Source organism: Cricetulus griseus, assembly GCF_003668045.3.
Source record: "Cricetulus griseus strain 17A/GY chromosome 1 unlocalized genomic scaffold, alternate assembly CriGri-PICRH-1.0 chr1_0, whole genome shotgun sequence".
NCBI lineage: Eukaryota > Metazoa > Chordata > Mammalia > Rodentia > Cricetidae > Cricetulus > Cricetulus griseus.
Window position 1 is genome coordinate 60748966 of NW_023276806.1, and position 26331 is coordinate 60775296.

General features: G+C 48.6%; 2 protein-coding genes and 1 long non-coding RNA gene across 14 annotated transcripts in view; 2 read left to right on the forward strand and 1 right to left on the reverse strand.

Annotated features, from left to right (window-relative positions):
• Positions 1 to 17797, forward strand: Tars2 (threonyl-tRNA synthetase 2, mitochondrial). 7 transcript variants are annotated; one of them, XR_003480742.2, is made up of 18 exons: positions 1 to 169; positions 407 to 603; positions 2809 to 2932; positions 4447 to 4571; positions 5221 to 5338; positions 5416 to 5480; positions 5736 to 5814; positions 7145 to 7291; positions 7582 to 7680; positions 8061 to 8278; positions 8959 to 9121; positions 9558 to 9695; positions 9870 to 9947; positions 14714 to 14814; positions 14979 to 15080; positions 15218 to 15290; positions 15983 to 16179; positions 16319 to 16433. XR_003480742.2 is itself a non-coding variant. In XM_027393655.2 (18 exons), exons 1-18 carry the CDS (start codon positions 89 to 91, stop codon positions 17595 to 17597), a joined length of 2172 nt encoding a protein of 723 aa, XP_027249456.1. In that variant the 5' UTR covers positions 34 to 88; the 3' UTR covers positions 17598 to 17797. The 7 variants fall into 7 exon arrangements, 4 of the variants coding, with proteins under 4 accessions (XP_035306541.1, XP_027249458.1, XP_027249457.1 ...); XM_027393655.2 differs by lacking the exon at positions 15983 to 16179 and adding an exon at positions 17449 to 17797 and having other exon boundaries at positions 34 to 169; XR_004771648.1 differs by lacking the exons at positions 15218 to 15290; positions 15983 to 16179 and adding an exon at positions 17449 to 17586 and having other exon boundaries at positions 14983 to 15080.
• The window catches only part of LOC107978995, a 17105-nt gene continuing 3897 nt past the window's right edge, over positions 13124 to 26331 (reverse strand). For 2 of the 4 annotated variants that reach the window (XR_003480744.2, XR_003480745.2), the window contains exons 2-3: positions 14885 to 15065; positions 14658 to 14800 (exon numbers count right to left, since the gene is read on the reverse strand). This is a non-coding gene — a long non-coding RNA (uncharacterized LOC107978995). Of the gene's footprint in view, positions 14300 to 14657; positions 14801 to 14884; positions 15066 to 16102; positions 16260 to 26331 lie in introns of those variants that run through there. The other 2 variants (XR_004771649.1, XR_003480743.2) reach the window with 2 other exon arrangements.
• On the forward strand, positions 18184 to 24492 carry Ecm1 (extracellular matrix protein 1). 3 transcript variants are annotated; one of them, XM_027393659.2, is made up of 11 exons: positions 18184 to 18406; positions 19343 to 19405; positions 19540 to 19644; positions 19776 to 19856; positions 19952 to 20032; positions 20487 to 20540; positions 20826 to 21145; positions 21450 to 21824; positions 22327 to 22547; positions 23003 to 23090; positions 23423 to 24492. In XM_027393659.2, exons 1-11 carry the CDS (start codon positions 18337 to 18339, stop codon positions 23654 to 23656), a joined length of 1692 nt encoding a protein of 563 aa, XP_027249460.1. In that variant the 5' UTR covers positions 18184 to 18336; the 3' UTR covers positions 23657 to 24492. The 3 variants fall into 3 exon arrangements, with proteins under 3 accessions (XP_027249460.1, XP_027249461.1, XP_027249462.1); XM_027393660.2 differs by having other exon boundaries at positions 20490 to 20540; XM_027393661.2 differs by lacking the exon at positions 20487 to 20540.

Consider the following 26331-nt stretch of genomic DNA (forward strand, 5'->3'; position numbering starts at 1 on the left):
GAAGGGACAGTATTGACTCAGAAGCCAATGAGGAGTCTGGTGAGGAAGAAGCGGTGATCTGAGCATGGAAGTACCGACTTGAGGCAGAATGGGTGTCTGTCTGAGGTGGCGCGGGCTCGGGCTCCCGCTCCCGGGGTTCCGCCGCTGCGAGCTGCACACAGTGCATGAGGTACGCAAAGCTCCCAACCGTCCAGCCCAGCAGAGTCCCGGGAGCGGGCTGTCTGTCCTCCCCCGGACCCTGCTGCCCCACACTCGGAAATGTGCGGTCCCCTTGAATCCCCAACCTAAGACCTAGTGTCACCTTAGGACCAACACTACTTAGACATCCACAGCCCCCAGCACCCTCATGGCGGAGTGGTGGGAAAACGGCCCGACATAACCTCCTAACGTGTGCCTTTCTGTTCAGGCGTCAGTGCCGACTCCTCCACATTGGTTGGCAGAGCGACTTGGCCTTTTTGAGGAGCTATGGACCGCTCAGGTGAAAAGGTTAGCAAGCATGACACAGAAGAAACCCCGGGCTATTAAGATATCGCTTCCTGAAGGCCAGAAGGTAGACGCTGTTGCGTGGAACACAACCCCTTACCAGCTGGCCCAGCAGATCAGGTATCAAACCATCCTCAACCTAAAATAATTTTTTCTGTCCACTATTTTCTCTGCACCTGGTCAGGAAAAGAAAACACTCTCTTGTTTAAGTGTTTCTTTTTCTTTGGTTCCTGTCAGAAAGGTAGTTTTTGCTCGGGGAGAGGGGAATAACTCAGTCATTTAATAACACACAAGCATAGGGACCTGAGACCTGACTTCGATCCCTGCAGTCCATGTAAGTGGAAGACTGACTCCTGCTAATTGTCCTCTGACCCCCACATACACTGTAGCATGGCCCCCCAATAAATAAATGAAGTAGTAGTTTTTTGTTGTTTTTTTGTTTTTTTTTTTTTGGTTTTTCGAAACAGGGTTTCTCTGTGGCTTTGGAGACTGTCCTGGAACTAGTTCTTGTAGACCAGGCTGGTCTCGAACTCACAGAGATCCACCTGCCTCTGCCTCCAAAGTGCTGGGATTAAAGGCATGCGCCACCAACGCCCGGCAAATGAAGTAGTCTTTTAAGTTTAAAAATAAAAAGGGTAGGTGTGGTGACATGCTATTGTATAGTGGTGGATAGGCAGAGACGGGCAGATCCCCATACTGTCTGGCCAGCCAGCCTTCCCTGCTTGCCAATGAGTGACCCTGTTTCTCAAAACATGGTTAATGACTCCCAAGGGTGAATACACACCTATACCCCCACACACACACACCCCGCAAGAAAGCATTTTTTAAAAGAAATTTTTGTTTGCTGGGTGTGGTGGTGCAAACCTTTAATCCTAGCATTCATGAGGTAGAGGCAGGTGGACCTCTCAGTACAAGGCCAGCCCCGTGGATACTGTGAGTTCTGGGATAACCTGGGCTGTGTAGAGAGATCCTGTCTTTTTTTTTTTTTTTTTTTTTACATTTAGTGTGTGTGTGTGTGTGTCCCTGTCCCTGTCCGAATGTCCTAGTGCTTGTGTGTGTGGAGGTCAGAGAACAACTTTCAGGAATAAGTTCTTTCCCTCCACTGTGTGGATTTCAGAGATTGAACTCAGTTCGTCAGACTTGACAGCAAGCACCCTTACCATCTCACAAACATCCTGACCCTTCAGCCTCCACATCCTGGGTTCTGAGATGATAGGTGTGCACCACCATTCCTAGTTTATGTCAGACTGGGAATCAAACCCACGTCTTTTTGCATGCTAAACAAGAACTCTAAAGATTAAGTTAGGTTTTATCCTACCCATATTTTTTCTTTTCAAGTTCAAGGACAATTTTATTTGACTTTAAAAGAAAAATATCATCTACTAGGCAGTGGTGGCACATCCTTTAATCCCAGCACTTGGTAAGCAGAGGCAGGTGGATCTGTGAGTTTGAGGTCAGCCTGGTCTAGTTCCAGGACAGCCCAACAGCCCAGGCCATGCATAGAAACCTGTTTGGGCATGGGGGGGTGTAAAAAAGGAGGGGGGGGCAGAGAAAAACATCCAGGGTGGTCAAAAGCTGTAAATCTTACCAGCTGCCTAAAGAGAATGAGGAGAGAATGGGCAAGGCCATGCTAAGTTGTAATGGAAATCAGAAAGAATATTCTTACTTTCTGGCTACAGAAGAGCCACGAGACCCAGTCAAACCTCATGGTGTTTCATAAGGACTATGCTCCACCCTCCCTTTATCAAGAGGATCTCATGAAAAGCCTCCCAAGTGCTGGATTACAGGGGTGGGCCACTATACCTGGATAGCCTTTCTTGCCAAGCATGGTGGTGCAGGCCTGAAATCTTAGCATTCAGAAAGTAGAGACGAGAGGTCCAGAATTCATGGCCAGCTTGGGCCATGTAGCAAGACCTATCTTTATTTTTTCATTTTTAAAATAATTTATTTAACTTTATTTTATGTGCATTGATATGAAGGTTTCAGATCCCTGGGAACTGGAGTTACAGACAGTTGTGGACTGCCTATGGGTGCTGGGAATTGAACCTGGGTCCTCTGGAAGAGCAGCCAGTGCTCTTAACCACTGAGCCATCTGTCCAGTCCCCAAGACCTATCTTTAAAAGTGGGGAAGTTCCTTGAAGATTTATCTTTATAGTTTCAGAGTCTCTGCCCTTCTTTATCCATTGGGTAAAGGAATAATAACGTTTTATTCTGGAAACTTATTTCCACATGACAAATTTACAGTTGCTAGGTATCAATCAGCCCCTTGTCCTTGTGGATTGTAACTGTCACTTTCCCATCACTGCTGTCCTCTCACTACTACAGTTCAACACTGGCTGATAGTGCAGTAGCTGCTGAAGTAAATGGAGAACTTTATGATCTAGAGCGACCCTTGGAAACAGACTGTCACGTCAGATTCCTGACATTTGATTCCCCTGAAGGCAAATCGGTAAGTTTCTTACATATAGCAAGTACAGAACCTAGTTAGCTAACTGATCTCTCTCTCTCTCTCTCTCTCTTTCTTTTTTTTTCCCAAGACAGGGTTGCTCTGTGTAGCCCTGGCTGTCCTGGAACTCGATTTGTAGACCAGGTTGATCTTGAACTCACAGAGATCTCCTGCCTCTTACTCTCGAGTGCTGGGATTAAAGGCGAGAGCCACCACCACCACCACCTGGTGCTAAATGATCTTTAAATGGGAAATTCTAAATTTTTTTTTTTTTTTTGCTTCAGTTTCTCAATTTGAAACTAAGAGGGAGACTTATGGCAGACTGAATTGACCATCTGATTAATTCTGATGAAGCTGGAGTGTTGATCAAGGCATTTACTTAGCATTATTCTATTAAGCAAATACCTTGTGTGCTAGTGAAAGGGAGAGAGTAAGCTGAGAAATATAAGATAACGTGCCTGTTCAACCTCTTCAGCTCTTGAGTGCATACAGTGTAAGTCACCCATGACATGCACTCAGTTCTCATAGGTTTCCATAACTGAGAACAAAACCTAGGGCCTTCTGTTTTGTTCATTTCATGTCAGCTCAGGTATCACAGAGCTTGTTTATTAGAATCCAGTTTTTTGTTTTGTTTTGTTTTTTTATCATCTAAATGTGAATAGTGAACAAATCCAAGAATAGTTCCATCACACTAGATTCCTGACTGGGAAAAAAAAAAGTCACTAAAATGCAAAACAAAAGCTGAGGATAGCTAAATGGGTGAGGTCCTGGTTTGTAGCAACACACACACAAACAACAATAACAACAGTAGCAACACCAGAACTTAAGGAACTGCTGTTTGGTTATTGTTGTTGTTTTTAAGACAGCGTCTTGCTATGTACCCAAGTTCAGCCTCCAATCATAGCCTTCTGTGTGTGTGTGTGTGTGTGTGTGTGTGTGTGTGTGTGTGTGTGTGTGCCAGCACAGCCAGTTAGAACCACATTCTTTATAAGTAGTGATTGATAAAGCTCTAATGCTTACGGGAGTAGGAAAGAAGGCCAGTGCCTCCTGCTTCTGTACCCCTGGTTCAGGAAACACGCAGAAGAAAAAACAACATTGGCTCTCTGCTTTCTTTAAAGATTTTATATTTTGTGTACACCTCAGTGCCTCTGTGTGTGTGTGTGTGTGTGTGTGTGTGTGTGTACATATATGCCTGGTGCCCGTGGAGCCTAGAAGAGATTGTCAGATCCCCTGAAATCAGAGTTATAGGTGGTTGTGAGCTACCTGATATGGGTGCTGGGAACCAAACCTGGTCCTCTGCAGGAACAAGTGTTCTTAACCATTGGTGCATCTCTCCAACCCCTCATTGAAGACAACATTTTACTGTGTAAAAGTCATCCTTAGAACTCCAGGCTCTCCGTTTTGGAGCAGTCAGTCCTATCACAAGCACAGCAACTTCCCAGCCAGCTCTGAAAAAAGTGCCAGAGCTGGGACTCAAGAGAGCAGTTGGTGAGCTCACTTTGTTCTTGTGACTCCAGGTACTCTGGCACTCTAGTGCCCATGTTCTGGGTGCAGCAGCTGAGCAACAAATGGGTGCTGTTCTCTGCCGAGGTCCAAGTACGGAATCTGGCTTTTACCATGATTTCTTCCTGGGAAAAGAGCGGTGAGCAGTCCAAAGAAGATTTATTCTGGGGTGGTTTCCAGGGTCTCAGGGTAATTTCAGTTTAAAGAGGCTGGAAAGAGGTCTCAGTGTTAACCAGAGGTTGGCATCCCTTCCCTAGGAGGGCTCTCTTCTGACTCTGATGAAACTTACCTCTTCAAATCCTCATGAATTTATTACACATACTCTTTTTGCCCCCTCTCCCCTTCCTCTCCTTCCTCCCTCTCTCCCTTTCTCATTTTGTAGGCAAGGCTGGTCTTGAACTCATGATCCTCCTGCCTTGCCTATAGTGTGCTTGCCTAGCATGAGCTAGGGTTCATAGGGTTCAATCCTCAATTACCATACACACAAAAAAATTTATACTGGTGTGGTGGTGCAGGCCTTTAATCCCAGCAATCAGGCAGATGAATCTCTATGAGTTCAAGACCAGCCTGGTATACAGAGTGAGTTCTAGGACATCCAGGGCTACACAGAGGAAACCCTATCTTGAAAAACAAAAATTATATTTAATTTCCTATTTGTTTTTTCTGAGATTTGTCTTTGCTAGTAATTGCACATTTCTTTGTCAAAGGGAAGAATTTTATTTCCTAACTAATGTGCATCACTCAGGGGTTGTCTCTGAAGAAGCAAGTCCACAAATTCCCTTTTCCAGGACAGTCCGAAGCTCAGAGTTGCCCCTTTTAGAGCGGATTTGCCAGGAGATCATAGCTGCTGCACAACCATTCCGGAGGCTAGAAGTTTCTCGGGATCAGCTTCGCCAGCTCTTCAAGGTGAGTTGGCAGTGCACAACAGAAATAACATCTAGGATGTCCTTGTAGCTTCATGCTCCCTTTCTGCCTTCGTCTAGGATAACCACTTTAAGCTTCATGTGATCGAGGAGAAAGTGACTGGCCCAACAGCAACAGTGTATGGGTGAGCCTTGTCAACAGTGAGGAAAACAGGGAAGCTATACGGAGGCCGAGGCTGGGGTAAAGGGAGGGTGATGGCAGACAATCTGTACTGCTCTAGAAAAAGACATTGGAAGAGGAATTGGCTTTTATCTGTCATTGCTGTCTCTATCAGCAAAACATTTCTTCCTCAACACCTCAGTCTGTCAGTTGAAGGCCTTGAAAGGGAGAAAAATAAACAGGAGAACCTGGGGAGCACTAATTAGCCTCTCTGTCTCAGGTGTGGCATGTCAGTTGATCTTTGCCGGGGACCCCATCTTCGGCACACCGGACAGATTGGAGCACTGAAGCTGCTGACGGTGAGCTGTGGGTGTAGTAGATACTCCTGTTTCTCAGGAGAGAGCTGCAGAGTGGAAGAGACCCTCTCCAAGCCCCTTCTCTGCCCTCATGGCTAATGAGGGCATCTGGGAGAAAGACAGTTTCCTCCCTTCTGGAATCTTAAAGTTTCATGGCAGGGTCCAGAATTCAATTTAGACTCCCCAGTCTGGGTCTGGATTAAAGGAAATGAAGCAAGATCACGATACGAGGAAGGCATGTGTAGAGAGGACCATGTCCAGGAGGACAGGTGCCCCTGTTTGACAGATACTAGGGAGAGCACCCAAGGCAAGGACATGCCTTCCATGAAAGTGCTCTTCCTAGACATTGTGTTACTGGATGGAATGGAAGGTAGCAAGAAACAGGCAGACGTGTAGGAAAAAACCTCCTGAAAATTGAGCCATAGCAGCATCTCATTCTGGCACTAATGAGGCCAAATCTCCTTACCTGTTGTTTCTATATATAAAATCGAGACTGACTATTCCTGTACCACTGGTAAAGCCACGCCATAGAAACAAAGCCAGCTAGCAGGCACAGAAGATAGTGTTTAAAGAAAAGGCTATAAATTGTCAGTTCTTTCAAGCCAGGCATGCTAGTACATGCCTATGATCACAGCACTTGGAAAATGGAGGCAGGAAGATTAGGAGTTGAAGGTTATCCTTGAGCGATGTCTCACATCTGAGGTCACCTTTCACTACTTGAGACCCCTCCCCCCCCTTTTTTTTTCCCCGAGACAAGGTTTCTCTTTGGCATTGGAGGCTGTCCTGGAACTAGTTCTTGTAGACCAGGCTGGTCTCGAACTCACAGAGATCTGCCTGCCTCTGCCTCCCGAGTGCTGGTATTAAAGGCTTGTGCCATCCCCCGCCTGGCGAGACCTGTCTTAAAAACAACAGCAAAGGTTCTTATTAATAGTTAAAGAGCAAGCAGGGGTGGGTATTTGAATTTCATATGGCTAGGAGTAGGATGGGGTGTGGAAGGTTGACTTTTCTAGCAGCTGAATGGCATATTAATAGGGAATGGTGGACAGACTGACATTTGACCATAGTTTAGTTTTTCTCCTAAGCAGTCATTAGTTAGGAAGTAGAACTAAACATAAGGGTGTTGGTGGGGCAATGAGAATGTAGAGAAAAAGTGGGCTGTGTGATATTGCATCTGACCAGAATGCACAAAAGATAGGATCCAGGTGATGCAACGGATGAAGATGCCATCCTACTGGTAGTGAGGGTACCTCTGAACCAAGAGCATCCTAGAGGCCTGACAGAAAGGCCAGTGCCTCCAGTGCTCTTCATCTTCCGTGCCTCTGCCCCCTCACAGAACTCCTCAGCCTTGTGGAGGTCCTCAGCAGCTCCAGAGACACTGCAGAGAGTGTCGGGCATTTCTTTCCCCAACACAGAGTTACTGAGGGACTGGGAAGCACAGAGGGAGGAAGCAGAGCTCAGAGACCACAGGCGCATCGGGAAGGTACAGAGCACAGAAGAATGGGAAACTTGGTGCTGAGGGTGAAAAATGAAGGAATGGGATGTGGACTTTTTGTTGTTGTTTTTGTCTTGATTTTTGTTTCAGTTTTGGTGTTTTTAGACAGAGTCTCATGTAGCCTGGGCTGTCTTCCTGCTATAGCCAAACACCTGGGCAAAGAATGTGATTGTGAATTTGCCCAGAGGTTCAGCTAACACAGGGGGCAGCTCTGTCATTTGCTTCTTTAGTTCCAAAGCCCTCCCCTTCTTGATTGACACATAATATCCTTTCCCCAGGAACAGGAGCTCTTCTTCTTCCATGAACTGAGCCCTGGGAGCTGCTTTTTCCTGCCACGAGGAACAAGAGTCTATAATGCCCTGGTGACTTTCATCAGGGTAAGCAGGGCACATGTGCAGGGGGAAGGAATGGGGCCCACGGCAAATCAAGGTGTTTGAATTTGGCTCAAGCATGGTGGCACATGACTGTAGTCCCAGCATAAAAGAGTAAAGCAGAAGGATCATGAGTTTGAGGACAGCCTGGGTCACAGCAAGATTCTGTGTCAGAGGAAAAGAACAGAAACGTTTCATAATCCTGGTGACTTTTAACAAAGTATTGCTGTTGTGTGGTCTACAGTGAAGCAGCTTAGACAGTTGAAATGGCATTTAATAGTTTGTGGCTGTGGTCAGCATGATCTGAGTCCCCAAGAGAATCACAAAGCTCTGTCTCCTCTCCTTCCAGTTACAGTGACTTTTGGTGTCTATATCCACCTTTGCAGGCTGAGTACGCCCAACGTGGTTTCTCAGAGGTGAAAACTCCCACGCTGTTTTCTACAAAACTCTGGGAACAGTCAGGGCACTGGGAGCATTATAGGGCAGACATGTTTTCCCTGAAGCCCCCAGGCACTAATGGTCCTGACATCTCTCAGAGTGGCCACCCTGCCAGGTGTCCCAAAGACGCACTTGCTCTCAAGCCCATGAATTGTCCTGCACACTGGTGAGTTGGGATCCTGGAAGCCTGGCTCCTCCTGGGGCTGGGATAACAGGTCACAAAAATGTAAATTAGTAGAAAGTACCTTGGAAAGAATATTGAGGCATCTGATTTGGGTCTTGAATCTACCTACAGTGGACTCAAGTTTACCCAAGTGAATTTTGGGAAATTAGTCCATTTCTTGGGCCTTTGTTTCATTAGGTAATATCAAGGCTCTGTACCCATCACAGAATATGGGCACAGTACATGATACCTGCTCTTGTGTGACTAAGAGTTTAACTTTTTTTTCTAGACAGGGTCTCACTGCAGCTTCAGTTGGCCCCAGACTCACTATGTAGACCAGGCTGGCCTCAAACTCAGAGATCCACTTGTCTCTGCCTGGTAGTATTAAAGGCGTGTGCTGTCATACCCTGCTGAAATTTGACCTTTGACCTGACACTAATGATAGGATTGGCAAGATTTAGTGGGAGAGTGTGCTAAGAGATGGTGATGGCTAGTATTGCATGGTGGCACACAGCGATAAGCTCAGAACTGGGGAGGCAAAGACAGAGAGATCATGAGCTTAAGGCCAGGCTAGGCTACATACTAAGACCTTGTCTCAAAGAAAATGGGCCTAGTAGGAAAAATAACAGTTGGCCTTAGGTCTTTTTCCCTTTGGCCCTAACCCCTTCCCATCCCAACCTCAGCCTGATGTTCGCCCACCGGCCCAGATCCTGGCGGGAACTGCCTGTGCGGCTGGCTGATTTTGGAGTCCTGCATCGTGCTGAGGCCTCTGGCAGTCTGGGAGGATTAACACGCCTATGGCGCTTCCAACAGGACGATGCTCACATCTTCTGTGCACCAAATCAGGTGATTTTCCTTGTTCTTCAAAGGGCTGACTTCCTTTGCCTTTTTAAATTTAACACAGGGTCTTAAGTAGTCTCAAATGTACTATGTAGCTGACAATGACCTTGAACTTCTAGTCCTCCTGCCTTTGAGTAATGGGATTGCTGGTGTGTGCTACCATGCTTGGTTTATTTGGTGTTAGGAATCAAACCCAGGGCTTCGTGCATGCTAGCAAGCTTGCATCTCCAGCAACAAGCAAGCTGCATCTAAGGCTCCAGTTGCCTTCTTATACTGGAGTATAGCTGTCCCTCTGGTCCTGACTTGTTTGTCATGTCATGTGTGGGGGTCGGTCCGTCTGTTCATGTCCCACTTTTCCACCTGTCTCCATTTTTTCCAAAACTACCCATCACCTCAGATTTCTAGTTGGCATACAACTGACATCCTGACTTCCTGTCTCTAGCTGGAAGCAGAGATCCGAGGCTGCCTTGATTTTCTCCGATCTGTTTATGCTGTTCTTGGTTTTTCCTTCCACTTGGCTTTATCTACCCGGCCATCTGGTTTCCTAGGGGAGCCTCACCTGTGGGACCAGGCTGAGCAGGTGAGTAGGAGAAAGGGAAGCAAAGCAGATAAACTGGTCTACAGTAGAGAGGGAGGGATATGGTAGCCAAGATCTTCAGATAAAGGCACAAGGTATGGGTGTTAATTTTCATGGACCAGCAGGATATCTTGCTCATTAGTTCCTGCATGCTCTTCTCATCTTGTTCTTTCTAAGGTCCTACAACAAGCCTTGGAGGAGTTTGGAGAACCCTGGGACCTTAACCCTGGAGATGGCGCTTTCTATGGACCTAAGGCAAGCTGGAGTTGTACTTAGTCTGCTTGTTTAAGTTGTATCTACAAAGAACTGTTTTAAAACTTGTGTAGGATATAAAACAGAGCGGTACACTTCTGCCCTGTGTAGCTTAGAGTTTCATGAAGGCTGAGGTAGGTAAATAGGCCCTGTCAGCCTAGTGGACCTGTGCTGTACAGCTACTGTGAGAGGGCCAGGGGTGTAGCATTACTCTTAGTCTAGGAAAGACCTTCTGTAGGAATCGGTTTCCAGTCTACTCATGAAGAGCTCTCTCTGGAAGGGAATGGTATAGTCAGAGGGTGGAGGGTGGGGTACAAATCCACATAGCAAGTTAGAAGAAATGTAAAAGTATAGGGCAAAAAGGCCTTTGTGTGTGTCTGCTGAATTGACCACAAAGGCTGTTAGGAGTCTGCTGTGGACACTAAGCTGTACTTGCAGTTCCCTGGGAGGTTCAGGTAGGATCACTTGAACCCTGGAATTTGAGGGTAGCAAAAAAAGACTAATCTCAATACCAGGTCAGTAGGAATAAGGTTCAGTGATAGAACAATTTGACAAGTTGCATAGGCTCTCGACTTGATTCCCAGCACCACAAGAAAGAAGATAAGGCAGTGAGACTGCCTTGTGAGTTTAGATGTGTTGACACCTTTTTTGTTTTCTTGGGTGGTCTCATGTGAGCACAGATTGCTTTGGAACTTACTTTATTTACTTATTTTGTTTGTTTGTTTGTTTTTGTTGTTTTTTTTTTTGTTTTGTTTTGTTTTTTCAAGACAGGGCTTCTCTGTGTAGCCCTGGCCGTCCTAGAATTCACTCTGTAGACCTGGCTGCCCTCGAACTCAGAGATTCACCTGCCTCTGCTCCCCAAATGCTGGGATTAAAGGTGTATGACATCACTGCCTGGCCTGTTTGGAACTTTTTGTGTAGCTAGACTGCCCTCCAACTCAACATCCTGCCTCTGCCTTCATAGTGCCAGGATTCCATGTGAGCTCCACCACACCCAGCTTGGGTATTAGGTTTGTTCAGTTTTGTTTTTATAGTTTTGTTTGTTTGTGTTGTTCTTTTTATTTTACTTTTTTTTTTAAAGATTTATTTATTATTTATACAACATTCTGCTTCCATGTATATCTGCATGCCAGAAGAGGACACCAGATCTCATTACAGATGGTTGTGAGCCACCATGTGGTTGCTGGGATTTGAACTCAGGACCTCTGGAAGAGCAGTCGGTGCTCTTAACCTCTGAGCCATCTCTCCAGCCCTGTGTTGTTCTTTTTAAAGATTTAATTATTTATGGGAATTGGAGAGATTGCTTAGCAGTTAAAAGCACTTGCTGCTTTTGCAGAAGATCTGAGTTCAGTTCCAAACACCCATATGTTGGCTCACAATCGTACATTATAACTCCAGTTCTAGGGAAGTGAATGCCCTCTTCTGACCTCTGCAGGCACTAGTCATACATGTGTGCACATGCATACATGCAGGTAAAATATGGATTCACATAAATAAAAATAAAAATTTTTAAGGGGCTAGAGAGATGGCTCAGTGGGTAAGACACTGGCTGCTCTTCCAGAGGACCCAGGTTCAATTCCCAGCACCCACATGGCAGCTCACAACTGTCTGTAACTCCAGTTCCTGGGGATCTGATACCTTCATACCAAAGCACATAAAGTTAAATAAATTATTTTAAAAAAAATTTTTAATGTTTATCTAAGTTCGGTGGTAGTGGTGGCACACACCTTTAATCTCAGCACTCAAGAGGCAGAGTCAGGTGGATCTTTGTAAGTTCAAGTCTAGCCTGGTCTACAGAGTGAGTTCTAGGACAGCCATGTCTACAAAAACCAAAATAATAAAAAAAATAAATAAATATAATAAAATAAAAAAAGATGTATCTATAGCTAGGCATAGTGGCCCATACCTTTAATCCCACTAGCAGAGGAGGGTAGACATCTGTGAGTTCAAGGCTAGCCAGGTCTATATATTGAGTTTAGGCTAGTGAGGGCTACATAGTGAGACTTTGTCTCAAAAACAACCTCTGGAACCTGCATGGTGGAAGGCAAGGACCAATTTCCAAAGGTTGTCCTCTGCCTTCTGCATTTTCATCCCATACGCATACACATACAGTAAATAAGTGTAAAAAAAAAATACTGAATAATCTTGGTACATTCCTATAACCCCACACTCAGGAGACTAAGACAGGAGGATCTTGAGTTCCAAGCCAGCCTGAGTCATATAACAAAACCGTGTCTCAAAATACTAGGGGAAAAAGAATTTGGCTCTTAAAAAGTCAGAGTTGGAGGCTGGATGGTGGTGGCTCACACCTTTAATTCCAGCACTTGGGAGGCCGAGGCAGGGGGATCTCAGTGTGTTCAAAGCCTGGTCTATAAGAGCTAGTTCCAGGACGGCCAGGACTATTACCCAGAGAAACCCTGTCTTGAAAATCAAAAAAATTAAAAATTCAGAAGAGTTGGGGCCTGATCTGGTGGTGCAATGCATGCCTTAATCCTAGCACTTTAATCTTGAGAGGCGGATGAAGCAGATCTCTGTGGATTCGGGGCTACTCAGTGAGACCCTGTCTCAAAAAAAAAAAAAAAAAACACAAAACAACAACACAAAACAGAGTTGGGCCTGGAGATGGCTCAGTGGCTAAGAGCAGCTGCTGGTCCTGCAGAGGACTTAGGTTTGCTGCTCAGTACCCCTATCAGGCAGCTCATAACTGCCAAACTACAGTGCCAAGAGATCTGGCACCCTCTCCCAGCCTCCATGGTCACACAAACACAAATGGCATTCACTGTACATGCACACAAATAAAGATAATAAATCTTTTTTTGTTGTTGTTGTTTTTTTGTTTGTTTGTTTGTTTTTTAAACATTTATTTATTTATCATGTATACAGTGCAGGCCAGAAGGGGGCACCAGATCTCATTACAGATGGTTGTGAGCCACCATGTGGTTGCTGGGAATTGAACTCAGGACCTCTGGAAAAACAGTCAGTGCTCTTAACCCCTGAGCTATCTCTCCAGCCCCTGATGTTGGTTTTTTTGTTTGTTTTTTGGAGGCAGAGTTTCTTTGTGTAGCCTTGGCTGTCCTGGAACTATCTCTGAAGACCAAACAGGCCTTGAACTCAGAGATCCACCTGCCTTCTTAGTGCTCTTTTTAAAGGTGTGCACCAACATGCCTGGATGAACATAATAACTTTTTTAAAACAAATTTTTTAATTTCATTTTACATTCCAACCACAGTTCTCCCTCCCACCCCAAGAAAAAAACTTATTTTCAATTTTAAGTCAGAGGCATTTAAGTGAGGGCTTGACACTTCTTTTTGTTAAGAAATTTAAAAAGTTCAACAATGCACCCAGGCTATAAAGTTAGCAGTCAGTGATAAACTTTGAATTTTGTTAAATCTAAGATAGTGTTTTATTAAAATGGGGCTGGAAAGATGGTTCTGAGTTAGAGGGCTTGCTATACAGCCATGAGGACCTGAGCTTGGAACCCAGCACACACTTAAGATGCCTGTGATCTCACCCTAGTGTTGTGGGGCGTGGAGATAGGAAGATCACTGGGGGGGCGGAGGAGCTCCAGGTTCAGGAAGAGATCCTCCCTGTCTTAGGTTCTTATCCTGTGCTGTCTGTGATCAGGTACTCTTGACAAAAACTACTTAAGGGAGGAAGGGTGAATCCTGGCTCACAGTTCAGGGGTATAGTCCTGATGAAGCTGATCTCACTGCACCACAATCAAGAACAGAGAGCAATGGATGGACCCAGTGCTGAACTCAGGTTCTCCATTTTATACAATCCAGGACCCCCTCACAGGGAATGGTCCCACACACAGTTAACCTAAGCAACATAGTCCCCCACAAGCATGCTCAGAGGCCCATCTCCTAGGTGAGTCTAGGCCGGTCAAGTTGACAGTGACCATTACACTGCCTCAAAGGAATAAGGACTGAGAACAATAGAAGACCCAGGGTAAGCTTCTATAGCCCCGTGCACACACGTGTGTACACAGGCATACACAGATAAAAGAAACCTGATAGTGGTGGTGCACGCCTTTAATCTCAGCAGCTGGGAGGGAGAGGCAGATGGAGCTCTGTGAATTTGAGGCCAGCCTGGTCTGCAAAGTGAGTTCCAGGACAACCTCCAAAGCTACACAGAAAAACCCTGTCTCAAAAAAAAAAAAAAGAAAAAGGAAAAACTATGGCCAAGAGAGGAAAGAATGTGAAAATCCCTAAGGAGAATAGGCAAAATGCTGATGAGGGCAGCCAAGGGATTGTAGAAGACCAGCTGAATCTTGAAACCGATTTCCGTAGTGGCATCAGTCTCTGCTTTGGCCTGTGACATGTTGGGTGGCACTGAGCAGTTCTTCTGTAAGGCTAAGGAGGTAGGAGAATAGAAGACTTAGTGGGTAGAATTTGCCACATTGATCTGACAGCAAAACAGCAAGGGAAAGGAAGGGAACTAGAAGAGGTCACAGCTGAGTAGAGCGGAGAATGGGGGGCATGGAGGGGCCTGTGGATGAGAAAAAAGGAGCTGCAGATCCAGTGGTGGAGGATTGAGTGATCAGACTGAGCGATAGACTCAGAAGTCAGCCATGAGGGAGATGGCAGGATATCGGGTGTAGGTCTCTAAGATGAAGAGTTTGGGGAGGTGGAGAGGAGGGGAGCAGTGTGGGTCATCAGGTCAGCTCTCCGTCTAGCCTGAGACATGGGTAGTAGAGGCGATAGCTGCTGAAGATATTGGAGGCTGTTGGGTCTGATGTCTCTCCCTCTCCCTTCCCTCTCCTCTAGATTGATGTGCACCTCCATGATGCCCTGGGTCGGCCCCATCAATGTGGAACAATCCAGCTTGACTTCCAACTGCCGCTGAGATTTAACCTACAGTACAAGGGGTATAGAACCTCAGCCCTTTCTGCTTTTGCCCACTCCCCAGACTGGTCCAACCCCTGCCCCACACCCTACCGCATCAGAGATGTTTCCTGATAACTGAAAGATGATTCAGGATGCTCAGTTTGTGGCACTCCAGCATTCCATTCCTTCCCCTTTTCCTTCCAAGGCAGATGGGGGCCCTGGAGCATCCGGTCCTTATCCACCGAGCAGTGCTTGGTTCTGTGGAGAGGATGTTGGGAGTGCTGGCGGAAAGCTGTGGGGGAAAGTGGTGAGTCACTGACACCAGAGTTCTGTCCTCTCTCCAGCCACCCAGTTCACGCCTTAGGTTCTGGCCTTATCCTGTGCATTTCCTTCCCACATCTCCCTGTAGTCAGTGAATAATTTCCTCCCGTATCTTCCCAACAGGCCCCTGTGGCTGTCCCCATTCCAGGTGGTAGTCATCCCTGTGGGGACAGAGCAAGAGGAATATGCCAGGCAGGTGAGTTGAGGACAAGGGGGAGAGCAAAAACAGGAAGAGGAGGGCATCTGACCCCCATCCTTGGGCAGGAGAGGCTCTTCGGGATAGTAGGAAGGGCCTGAGTGGCAGCTGTCCTGTGTGCTGAACATTCCGTATCTCAGAAACAAAGCCAATTCCTGCCTTGTACAGATGTGTGAAAAGCAGTTAATAGATGCTTAATATTGCCAACAGAGCACAACTGTGTTGATTTAGTTTTCCTTTCTAAAGAGAATTGCTGGCCAGGAATAGTAGCACACACACAGCACCAGTGCTTGGAAACTGAGGCAGAAGGGTCACAAGTTTGAGTCCAGCCTGGGCTTCATAGTGAGACCCTTTTTCAAAAGTTAGAGGTTGGGTCTAGGGATGTAGTTCCGATGGTAGCATATTTATCTGCTATGCACAAAGCAGCCAGTTCAGTCCCCAGCACACCATCCAGGTGCATGCTGCAATCCTACCACTTAGGAGGCAGAAACACAAGCATCCAAAAGTCCATGTTCATCCATGGGTCCATAGCCTGAGCTGCATGAAGTTGTCTTTTAAGGAAATTAAGAATATGGAAAGTGCTAGAGTTAGTTAAACAGCTGGTTGGGACGGTGGTTGCCTAACAGCAAGCAGAGCCCAGAGAATAATTGAAGGTTCATTCAGTGAGAAGCTCACAATTTGTTGTGTATCAGGGATGGGAAGGAGGCCTCAGTGTCTCAGAAGAGAGTCGGCAAACACCTGAGAGAGCTGAGGTGGGAGACGAGGCAAGTGACTGAGAAGAATAGTGGCCACCTGTCATAGCTCAAACTTACACTGAAGTTGACTCATCACCAGCCGAGTGATGGCGGCACACACCTTTGATCCCAGGACTGGGGGGAGTGGGGGGCAGGTGAGTCGAAGGCCAGCCTGGTCTACAGAGTGAGTTCCAGGACAGCCAGAGATAGACAGAGAAATCCTGTCTCCAAAAAAAAAAAAAAAAAACAGAAAAGAAAAAAATAAGTTTACCCATCACAAAACCTATGTTCCAGGTACAACAATGTCTACAGGCTGCAGGGCTCGTCAGTGACCTCGATGCTGACTCTGGACTGACCCTCAGCAGGAGAATCCGCCGGGCCCAGCTTGCCCACTACAATTTTCAGTTTGGTAAGAGAAGGTTAGCTTTGGACCTCAGAGCCCCAGGCTCTGCATTCTCTGTATTAAATCTATTGTTTGGCTCTGTGTACATTGAATTAATTGGGGCTCATTACCTGCGCTGGGTAGGAGCCTGACTAACCTGCCTCCCTTCCATTGCTCCTTCCCACAACCTCCTCCATCCCTCACAACAGTTTTCTTCTCATTAACCCTCCCGTAGGATGTTTCTGTTAAGTTAATTAACCAAGCAAACCTCAGAGAGAAAGGGACAGCAGAGGGGTAGGAAGACATTAATTGAAGCCAGGCGTGGTAGGCACACCTCTAATCCCAGGATTTTGGAGGTGCATGCAGGAGGATCAAAAGTTTGAAGCTGGTCCGCACTATATGTAGGAAGATTATCAGTAAACCAAGTGCCGGGCTTGTAGCTCTGTACTGAAGCATGGGCTTGATCCCAGCACCAAAAACCATTCAAGGCATTAATGAATTAGCCTTGTTTATTGTTGTGTGGGTGGAGGCAGCTCCAGGGGACAAGAAAGGCCTTGAGGAAGGAAGTGGCTCCTGGCTGTTGGGTATCTGAAGGCAAGAAGCAGAAGCTCCCCGGCCAGACCGCCTGACTGGGAATCACAGATGCCAGTTGTCTTGCCCACACTAAGAGCAAGCTGCCACAGCCCCTCCCTGACCCCTTCCCCCCACACCCCGTTTTCCCCTTCCTGTATTGTACCCCTCCCCAGGTCACACACACATTTTTCTTTGTGTGTGGCTCTGCATCTGTTTGTCTTTGACTCTCCAGCCCTGGTCTCCTGACCCGTAATGGTAAGGGGAGCGGGGTCTAGATCATTCCCTTACCTCCTCACGATGGACAGACAGCAGCAGAGCAAGCACAACTAAACGTAGACTTCTCTAAGCCATGTCTAGGTTCTACTCCCACCCTTTCTAAAGACCAGGACTCTGAAGTTTCTGGAAAGCAAAAGGAAATCCTCCATGGGGTGAATTCCTCCTGGTTTACAGTTCTTTCCTCTTCCTGCAGTGGTTGGCCAGAGAGAGCAGAGTAAGAGAACTGTGAACATACGGACTCGAGAGAACCGGCAGCTCGGGGAGCGAGGCTTGGCCGAGTCTGTGCAGAGGCTGCTGGAGTTACAGAACGCCAGGGTCCCCAATGCCGAAGAAATGTTCTGAGTTTGTTCACTGGTGAGGCATAGACTCATGAGAGCTGCCTATCCCTTACCATAGGAGTTCCTAGCCCAACTGGCAGCCCAGAATGTCCCAGACTCCTCAGATAGCTTTCCTGAAAATGCACTTGGTTTGAGGGGCTGTGCACTGGAAGGAATGCTGTACTGTTTACATAGGAGGAGAATAAAAAATAAACTTGAAGCCAAGCCTGTGTCTTCATCTGACTCCAAATGGGAAGGGGGCTCCTGTGTTGTCTTCCTCTTGCCCCAAGGCTGAGGAAAAGGAGATAGTGAGGAACTGCCTGAGGCAGCCATTCCCCACCCGAGAGTAAACCCACTCCCGCTGAGGAGTCTGTCAGACCCTTCTCTGCAGAGGACAGTGTACACATGTAGCGCTGAGGCACAGACTAAGGATCCACATGTCAGCTTGCTCCATGATTCTCTGCATCTGCTTTGGGGTCCCGTGAATGCTCCCTCCCATCACCTCCATTACTCCCAGTCTTCCAAGGAGGCTCCAGGATGAGTTTGAGGGGAGTGGCTGTGAGAGGAGGAGCAGCTGGTACTGAGTCATGGCAGGAAACAGGAGGGCGGGAGATAGCATATAAAGGGCGACAGCAGGCCTTGAAGTTCACAACAGCAGTAGCAGCATTGAGAGGAGCAGGCTTGCAGCAACTGGCCCAAACCTTCAAGTCCAGATCTACCTGTGACAAGCTTCTGGGTGACCAGTGACCAGTTCTTGCCCCAGGATGGGGACCATATCCAGAGCAGCCTTGATCTTGGCCTCTTTGGCCCTTGCTTCTGTTGCCTCTGCAGGAGGTGAGTCAGGGTGGGGTAGCAGTTGCTTAGGAGCCTGGCTCCAAATAGCTCATCACCAGTTGGCTTCTGAGCCTTTTTATGGACATGCTCACAGTGGGGCTAGGGCAGAAGAGGGATGGCTGGAGATAGTTGCTAAGAAATACAAAAACTGGAGCCAAATAGACAACACAGGACAGGTGAATTTACAGGCTAAGGGGCCTGGAGATGTCTGAGGAGGGAGTTGTGAGGCAGGTGAGGAAGAAAGAGAGGCCCTCAGGCTGCTCAAAACCAGTCTACTGACCCAGGGAGTCTTGACTCACTAGTTAGAAGTCGAGTTAGGGATATCCACATTCACCCTCTACCAAGCATATACACACTGCTTTGGAGCATGAACAAAATGGAATGCCCACTCTAGATAGGAAGTCAGATGGCTAAAGGAGGGCCAGTGAGATGGCTTAGTATGTAAAGGCACTTGCCAAGCCTGGTGACCTGAATTCAATGCCAGTAACCCACATAGGAAGGAGAGAATTGACTTCCACAGTGGTCCTCTGATCAGCACACACTCAGGAACACTTAGCTGGGCTTTCTACTCGAAGTCCCTTTTTGAAAGGCCTGCAGGAGGAGGTTTGGGGAGAGGTGGGTCCCCTGAAAGCTAGAGGAGCATCAGGGCAGTGGCTATGGGGGGACAGCCACAAGCCCCAACCAAAGGAGATAGTGAGGGAAGACATTTACCTCCCTTCCCAGCCACACGCCACATTCCCTTTAGAAACAAACTCAGATTTTCTCAGAGCCCAGGCACTCACATCAAGGTTGGCATGGGAGTAAAGGGAACAGGTCACACAGTAGCTCCCACACAGTGGGCTTTTTACATTCTCGGCCCCCATGGCCCCGCCATCCTGCTTAGGACCAAGAGAGGACCTCTCAAAACTGCCTATGACTTGTTCTTTCTTCCTCCAGCCTCCAAGCCTTCAGAGCAGAGAGAGATGAAGCCAGAGAACCTCTTCCTGCACCTTCATGAAGGTGAGAGCCTCCTGCCCAAGAACTAACCAGGTCCAATGACAACAGAAGCTGTAGTGTGGAGGGAACAAGCGTGGCGGGGGAGGGGGGGTCTAGGAGGAGTTACAGGCTCTGACTGTCTGCCCTCTTGTCTCTAGTGGGCTATGCAGCACCCCCTTCCCCACCACAAACACGGGGACTCCGAGTGGATGACCACTTTGAAACTTCTCTTCATGACTCTCTCTTTGAGGGACAAAGGGAAGGTAAGGCCACCACAAGCCCTCAGTTGCCCTGAGCGGCATACTTCCTACTCTTCAGGTGGGGAAGAAGGGCCCCCCCACCCCACTGCTGTCTGGCTAGAAGGGGTAGACTGCTCACACTGCCCATTCTGTAGTGGAGCCCCCTGCGTCTCCGGAAGTGCCCTTTGTCCAGGAAGAAGAGTGGCCGGCTTCCCCCAAGTCTGTAAAAAGTGAAGGTGGGTGCTGTCCTAGCCCTTTGCCCATCCCACCGTGCTCTTCTTGCTGGCACCTGTCTGATCTCCATTCCCTTGTGCCTTCACCCGTCTTGCAGTGGGTCCTCCTACCCCTCAAGAAGCCATCCCCCTGCAGGAAAAACAGCCCCCTCCCCAAGTCTCGATTGAACAGAAGGAAAGTAAGTGACCCGCTTTGCTCCAGAGCGAGGGAGGGCCTTGGAGGCCCGGCGGGGTGGGGAGCTCTGAGCTTGTCTGGCGGCGGGGTGGGGAGCTCTGAGCCTTATCTGGCAACAACGTAGCCCTGGGTTTGTTCCCCAGCACCACAACAAATGGTTGTGGCAGCAGTGGCCTGTAATCCCAGCTCTTGGGAGGAGGCACGAACATCAGATGTTGAAAGGTTATCCTCCACTTCATACAGAGTTCAAGGCTAGCCTGTGGGTACATGAAGCCTTTCTTTAAAAAGAGAAGGGAAGGAAGGTAGGAAGTAATGCCTATTCCATAGGTATAGGATTAAATGATATAAAATAGCATTTGTTTTCTACTTGCTCCTCTACCGAGCTTCTTCATGCATGGGAACTAGGAGGTGCCCATCCCAACACACCTTTTGCTTACACACATCTCCTTCTACCCAAGTAGACCCATATGCCCAACAGCAGGAAGAGTTCATCCATACCGGGCAGAAAGAGGGTGAGTGATAGCACTTGTCTGTCCCTCCCTGCGCATTAGCCCTCAGGCTCAGACCCCTGGAGAGAGAAGCAGCCCCTGAGCCTCAGGAAGGAGCTAATGCAGCCTGAGCACTCCAGGTTCGTGGTGTAGTTACCTTCCCCTTTCAGTGACTGACGGTAAGGAGCCCAGATTAGCTTCTTGTTTCCCACACATGCTCCCGACCCTTTCTCTTCAACCCAAGGTCTTCCAATTCTTCCAGCTCATCCAACCTTAGCGTACCCCTCCCCACTGTTTTCCCTGTTCTAGAGAAGCCAGCCCCTTCCGTGGTCCAGGGTTCTCCAGGACCTCGATCTTGGAATCCAGCCCAGCACTGCCAACAGGGTCGGAGAGGTGGCTGGGGCTACCGGCTGGATGGCTTCCCTCCTGGACGGCCTTCTCCAGACAATCTGAACCAAATCTGCCTTTCTGAGCGTCAACACGTGGTGTATGGTCCCTGGAACCTGCCACAGACTGGCTACTCCCACCTTAGTCGCCAAGGAGAGGCCCTCAATTTGCTGGAGACTGGATATTCCCGCTGCTGTCGCTGCCGCAGCCACACTAACCGCCTAGATTGTGCAAAGCTTGTGGTAAGAGTTTGACTGCCGGTGCCGGGGGTTGTCTCAGCCTCCAGACAGTGTGTGTGTGTGTGTGTGTGCATGCATGTGTAACTGCCTGCGTGCGTGCTTAAGGGCTAGACACTTCACCCTGGCTGCAGAGGAGCCTCGGGTCTTTTTCACTGGCTCTACCTCAAAGGCCTCCCCGGTATGTCCGGAGAGCACGGGACAGCCATGCTGCTTTCTTTATCTGACTGGGGTCCCATTCCTGGAACCTGGGAGGAAGGCAAGAATATGGACGATGGATTGCTGGGCTGACCTGCCCCTCTCACTCTAGTGGGAGGACACAATGACCAGATTCTGTGAGGCCGAGTTCTCTGTCAAGACCCGACCCCACCGGTGCTGCAAACAGCGGGGGGAGGAGCGATTCTCTTGCTTCCAGGAGGAGGCTCCTCAACCACACTACCTGCGCCAGCCCTGCCCCACCCACCAGACTGGCATGTCCTCGGGGCCCCAACTGCCTTTCCCCCCGGGGTTGCCCACTCTGGACAATGTCAAAAACATCTGTCTCCTGAGACGCTTCCGCTCTGTGCCACGAAACCTCCCAGCTACTGACCCCATCCAGAGGCAGCTGCAGGCTCTGACCCGGCTGGAGATGGCGTTCCAGCGCTGCTGCCGCCAGAGCCACAACCACACCTGCCTGCGGAATGCTGTAAGTGGGCATCCCAGCCACCTCAGAAGCCTGTCTGCCTGCCCACCTGTCCACCCAGCTCCGACTGCTGACTCTACAGCCATCCATCCATCCATGTTCTTCCCCATGAGCACATCTGCATCCGTCTGCTTGTGATTGTCCGTCCGTCCGTCCATTGTGTCTGTCGTCTGAGTCTGTTCACCTTGAGTCTTCGTGCTGTCATCCTGGGCTCGCCCACCCGTGACCCCACACATGCATCTGTCTGCCTTCCATCCAGCCGTCCAGCTCTGGCCCCAGCTGCCCTCTGTACCTACTGTTGCAGCTCATCTCCAGTGGCCAACTAAGCACTAGGCTGTTCTTCCCTCCCTCCCACCGTCCCAGGCCACACATCTGCAGCTGTCTCCAGCGCTCTAGTCCTTCACCCACCCTTCTGGGGCCTCGTCTCATAGATGACAGTGATAAGGTGTGGTGAGGGGAAGGGGTCCATAGCCAGGCCTCTGACTTCTCTCTCTCTGGTCCACAGTGGGAAGATACCCTGGATGAATACTGTGATCGGGAGCTGGCTATAAAGACCCACCCCCACTCATGTTGCCACTACCCTCCTAGCCCAGCCCGTGATGAGTGCTTCTCCCGCCGGGCTCCCTATCCCAACTATGACCGGGATATCTTGACTCTTGACCTCAGCCGAGTCACCCCTAATCTCATGGGCCATCTCTGTGGAAATAGAAGAGTTCTCACCAAGCAGTGAGTCTTACCTAACTCTTGACTGTCCAAACCTCCTCCCTCCTGGGGTGCTCTTGGGGAAAACAAAATCATAACCTCCCAGAACCATTTGGATAGTTTGTGTGTGGGGTATTTTATTTATTTATTTGGTTTTTTGGGGCAGGGTTTCTTTGTGGCTTTGGAGGCTGTCCTGGAACTCACTCTGTAGGCCAGGCTGGTCTGGAACTCACAGAGGTCTGCCTGCCTCTGCCTCCTGAGTGCTGGGATTAAAGGCATGCGCCACCCGGTGGGGGTGGGGTGGGGGAGTATTTTAAAAGAATTGTCACTCTGAGGTCAAGGCTGGTCTTGAACGGAACCAATCCTCCTGCCTCAGTACCCCAAGTAATAGGCATAAGCCACTGTCTGTGGCCCTGAGAGCCTTTGGATGCTACAGACTGCCCAGACCCTGACTCCTGCCTCTCTCATACCAACCATAGTAAACAGATCCCTGGACTGATCCAGAACATGACTGCCCGCTGCTGTGTTCTGCCCTTCCCAGAACAGGCCTGCTGTGGCGAAGAAGAGGTCAGTGTGTGGGGAGAAGGCTGAGTTAGAGGTGGCCCTTCTTTTTAGTCCTTCAACCCTGTCACAGAGGTCAGAGGAGGAAAGAACCAGGCCTTTCTCAGCCTTCCAGATGCCTTCCCTCCTGACTTGACCTTGATCCCTGCCCTGGGCCTCAAATGTCTGGCATTTCCAGATGTGCACATCTGTCCATCAAAAGGAATCTTGCTGTGCTGGAGAAGCTTGCATAGTCTCTAGGCTTCAGGAGGAAATCCAGCAAGCAAGCAGCAGACGATGACCAAAGGAAGATCTAGGGCCCCCTCCCCAATTATCTCTGCTTTACATTCCCTTTTCAGAAACTAGCTTTCATAGAGGATCTCTGTGGTCCCCGAAAGAACTCCTGGAAAGATCCTGCCCTCTGCTGTAACCTGTCTCCTGGGGACGAACAAGCCAACTGCTTCAATACCAACTACCTGAGAAATGTGGCTTTAGTGTCTGGAGACACTGGGGATGCCACTGGCCAGAGGGAGCAGGACCCAACTGGAGAAACAAATGTCAACCCCGCCCCTGGGTCCAAGGAAGAAAAATGAGTCACCCTGAGCCTCGGAGGATTAGATGGAGGAACCCCACCCTACTCCACCCTCCTTGAACACTCATTACAATAAATGCCTCTTGGATTTGGCATCCTCATTGTCCTTAACGCACAAACACGCCCTCCTAAACTCCCAAAGCCTAGCCCAGTGCCTTGTCTCCACTCTGAACAGGAGGTGTTCCTCAGGCGGTCGGACCATAGCTAAAAGGCTTGCCTTCACTCGTCATCATGACCTTAATCAAGTATTTTAAAAGAATACCACCCCAGTAACATGCTGTTGGGATTCAAAGTGAAAAAGATGGAGTCCATGTTTTTGATGAGCCACAGCCCAACTGGCATTTTAATTTTGCTGTGCTCAGGATGGAGTCGGCCTCTTGACAACCAAACATGTTCTTCCACAGAGCTATGTCCCCATGTCCCCAGCTCAGGTTGTGTGGTCTCTCTGCACGTGTGCATGTAGGCGTGCAGACATATGGTGGGGAGGCCAGATGTCCTAATCTGCCGTCTGTCTATGCTCGTCACCTTGTTGAGGCAGGGTCTCTCACTGAATCTGGAATTCATTCAGTGGCTTCCGAGCTGACCCAGCTGAGCTCTGAGGCTCCTCAAGGGTCCACCTGCCCACTGACTCACAGGCCCACACCAGCACCTCTGGCTTTCATTTAGGGCTAGAGATCCCATCTCAGTGGCAAGCACTTACCTACCATCTCCCAGCCCCAATCTGGCATTTTAAATCACTTTCAACCCTTAAGAGTTCCCACTTTGGCTCATTATCAATTTGCTGAACCACCATTTATGATCATGTAAGACTTGGAAAATACACATTTTAAAAACACAGCCTCTGCCCTGATCATTCACAGTCCAAGAACCTGTTCGTACTCATGACAAGTGTTGTACAGGGTGCCAGTATGTTCTGAGTGGGGTGGGGTTGAGCTTCAGACAGCCCATGGCACTGGCATAGTCTCTTACTCTTTGGTGGTCCTCCTTGGCTAGCTGGATACAAGGCCACTGGGAGTTCAGAGCAAAGGATGTGCCCTGATGATGAACCAGACAAGGGCAGTGACGGGGACCTCCAAACCCTCCGAAGCTGCCCCACAACCCTGAGCCTTGAGGCTGGGAATGAAAGAATACTCCTGGGGACAGGGGTCCTCTGTGACCAGGGTGGCAGCACATCTTTCCAGAGCCACAGACTTCCGAGTCCCAGTTCTGGCAGAAAGGGTGCACCACGGCCGGTCATGCACCCTGGCTAGGATCCAACCCACACCAGCCGCTTCCTGCCCCACCACAGCCTTCTATTTATTTATTTATTTATTTTTTGGTCGGTGGTTGTTCCTAAGCAACTACTTAGCAGATCCTTCCTGTCTGTCAGCGCTAGGGCCAATAAGCAGGCAGTCGTTGCTCATCGCCCCACCCCAGCCCCTGTCCTGAACTCAAGAGCTCCAGTACGCCTGCTCAGAAGTCTCACGCATTCTGACCAGAGTGAGTGAGTGAGCTGGGGAAACCAAGTCACACCTGATGACACTTCTGTCTTTAGCCGGCTGTAGCACAGCTCCATGTCGAAGTCCCTGGCCGCCCGCGGTGGTTCACAGTGTGTTGGGAGGAGAGAAGGGAAGTAGAAAGAATAGTAAGAAGAAGGAACCAGATAAGGGCTAAGACGCAAGCCTTGTTAGTAACGAGGCAGTGAGTTTGGACAGCATAAAGTTGCTGTTACCAAGGAAAAGGGGAAGTGTTAAAATTAAAGCAATTAGATGTGAAAATAAACTATTAAGATAGAATTTAGCCGGGCGTTGGTGGCTCACGCCTTTAATCCCAGCACTCGGGAGGCAGAGGCAGGTGGATCGGATCTCTGTGAGTTCGAGACCAGCCTGGACTACAAGAGATAGTTCCAGGACAGCCTCCAAAGTCACAGGGAAACCCTGTCTTGAAAAACCAAAAAAAAAAAAAAAAAAAAAAAAAGAATTTAAACAGGGTGGTGGTCCACACTTTAATCCCAACACTCAGAGGGCAGAGGTGGGTGGATCTCTGAGTTCAAGGCCAGCCTGGGCTATAGAGCAAATTCCAGTTCAGCCAGAACTACACAGAAACCCTGTCTTCAAGAACTGAAGAAAAAAAATTTAAGTTTATGGAAGACACAGGAGAGCTCTTGAGGAGAACTGAATTCCACAGAACAGTTAAAGCTTAAGGGGCTAGGGAGAGGCTCAGTGACTAAGAATACTGACTGCTCTTGCAGAGAACCGGGGTTCAATTCCCAGCAGCTCACAACTGTCTGTAACTCCAGTTGCATGGGATCAAATACCCTCTCTGGCTTCCATGAATACTAGGCATACATGCAAAGAACAGACATACATGCAGACAAAACATATAAAAAAGCTAAATTACATTTGTTTGTTTGTTTTTTCGAGACAGGGTTTCTCTGTGGCTTTGGAGGCTGTCCTGGAACTAGCTCTTGTAGACCAGGCTGGTCTCGAACTCACAGAGATCTGCCTGCCTCTGCCTCCCGAGTGCTGGGATTAAAGGCATGCGCCACCACTTGGCCACTTAATTTTTTTAAAGGTTTATTTATTGTGTATAGTGTTCTGCCTGCATGTATCCCTACAGGTCAGAAGAGGGCACCAGATCTCATTACAGATAGCTGTGAGCCACTATGTGGTTGCTGGGAATTGAATTCAGGACCTC

Bases quoted from the DNA above. Each gene is read 5' to 3' on its own strand.
- Tars2 (XM_027393655.2), top strand. From the start codon at position 89: ATGGGTGTCTGTCTGAGGTGGCGCGGGCTCGGGCTCCCGCTCCCGGGG. The intron at 604-2,808 runs GTATCAAACCAT...TCACTACTACAG, and splicing joins CAGCTGGCCCAGCAGATCAG to TTCAACACTGGCTGATAGTG. The intron at 9,696-9,869 runs GTGAGTAGGAGA...GTTCTTTCTAAG, and splicing joins TGTGGGACCAGGCTGAGCAG to GTCCTACAACAAGCCTTGGA.
- Ecm1 (XM_027393659.2), top strand. From the start codon at position 18,337: ATGGGGACCATATCCAGAGCAGCCTTGATCTTGGCCTCTTTGGCCCTT. The intron at 19,406-19,539 runs GTGAGAGCCTCC...TCTTGTCTCTAG, and splicing joins CTTCCTGCACCTTCATGAAG to TGGGCTATGCAGCACCCCCT. The intron at 20,033-20,486 runs GTAAGTGACCCG...CTTCTACCCAAG, and splicing joins CTCGATTGAACAGAAGGAAA to TAGACCCATATGCCCAACAG.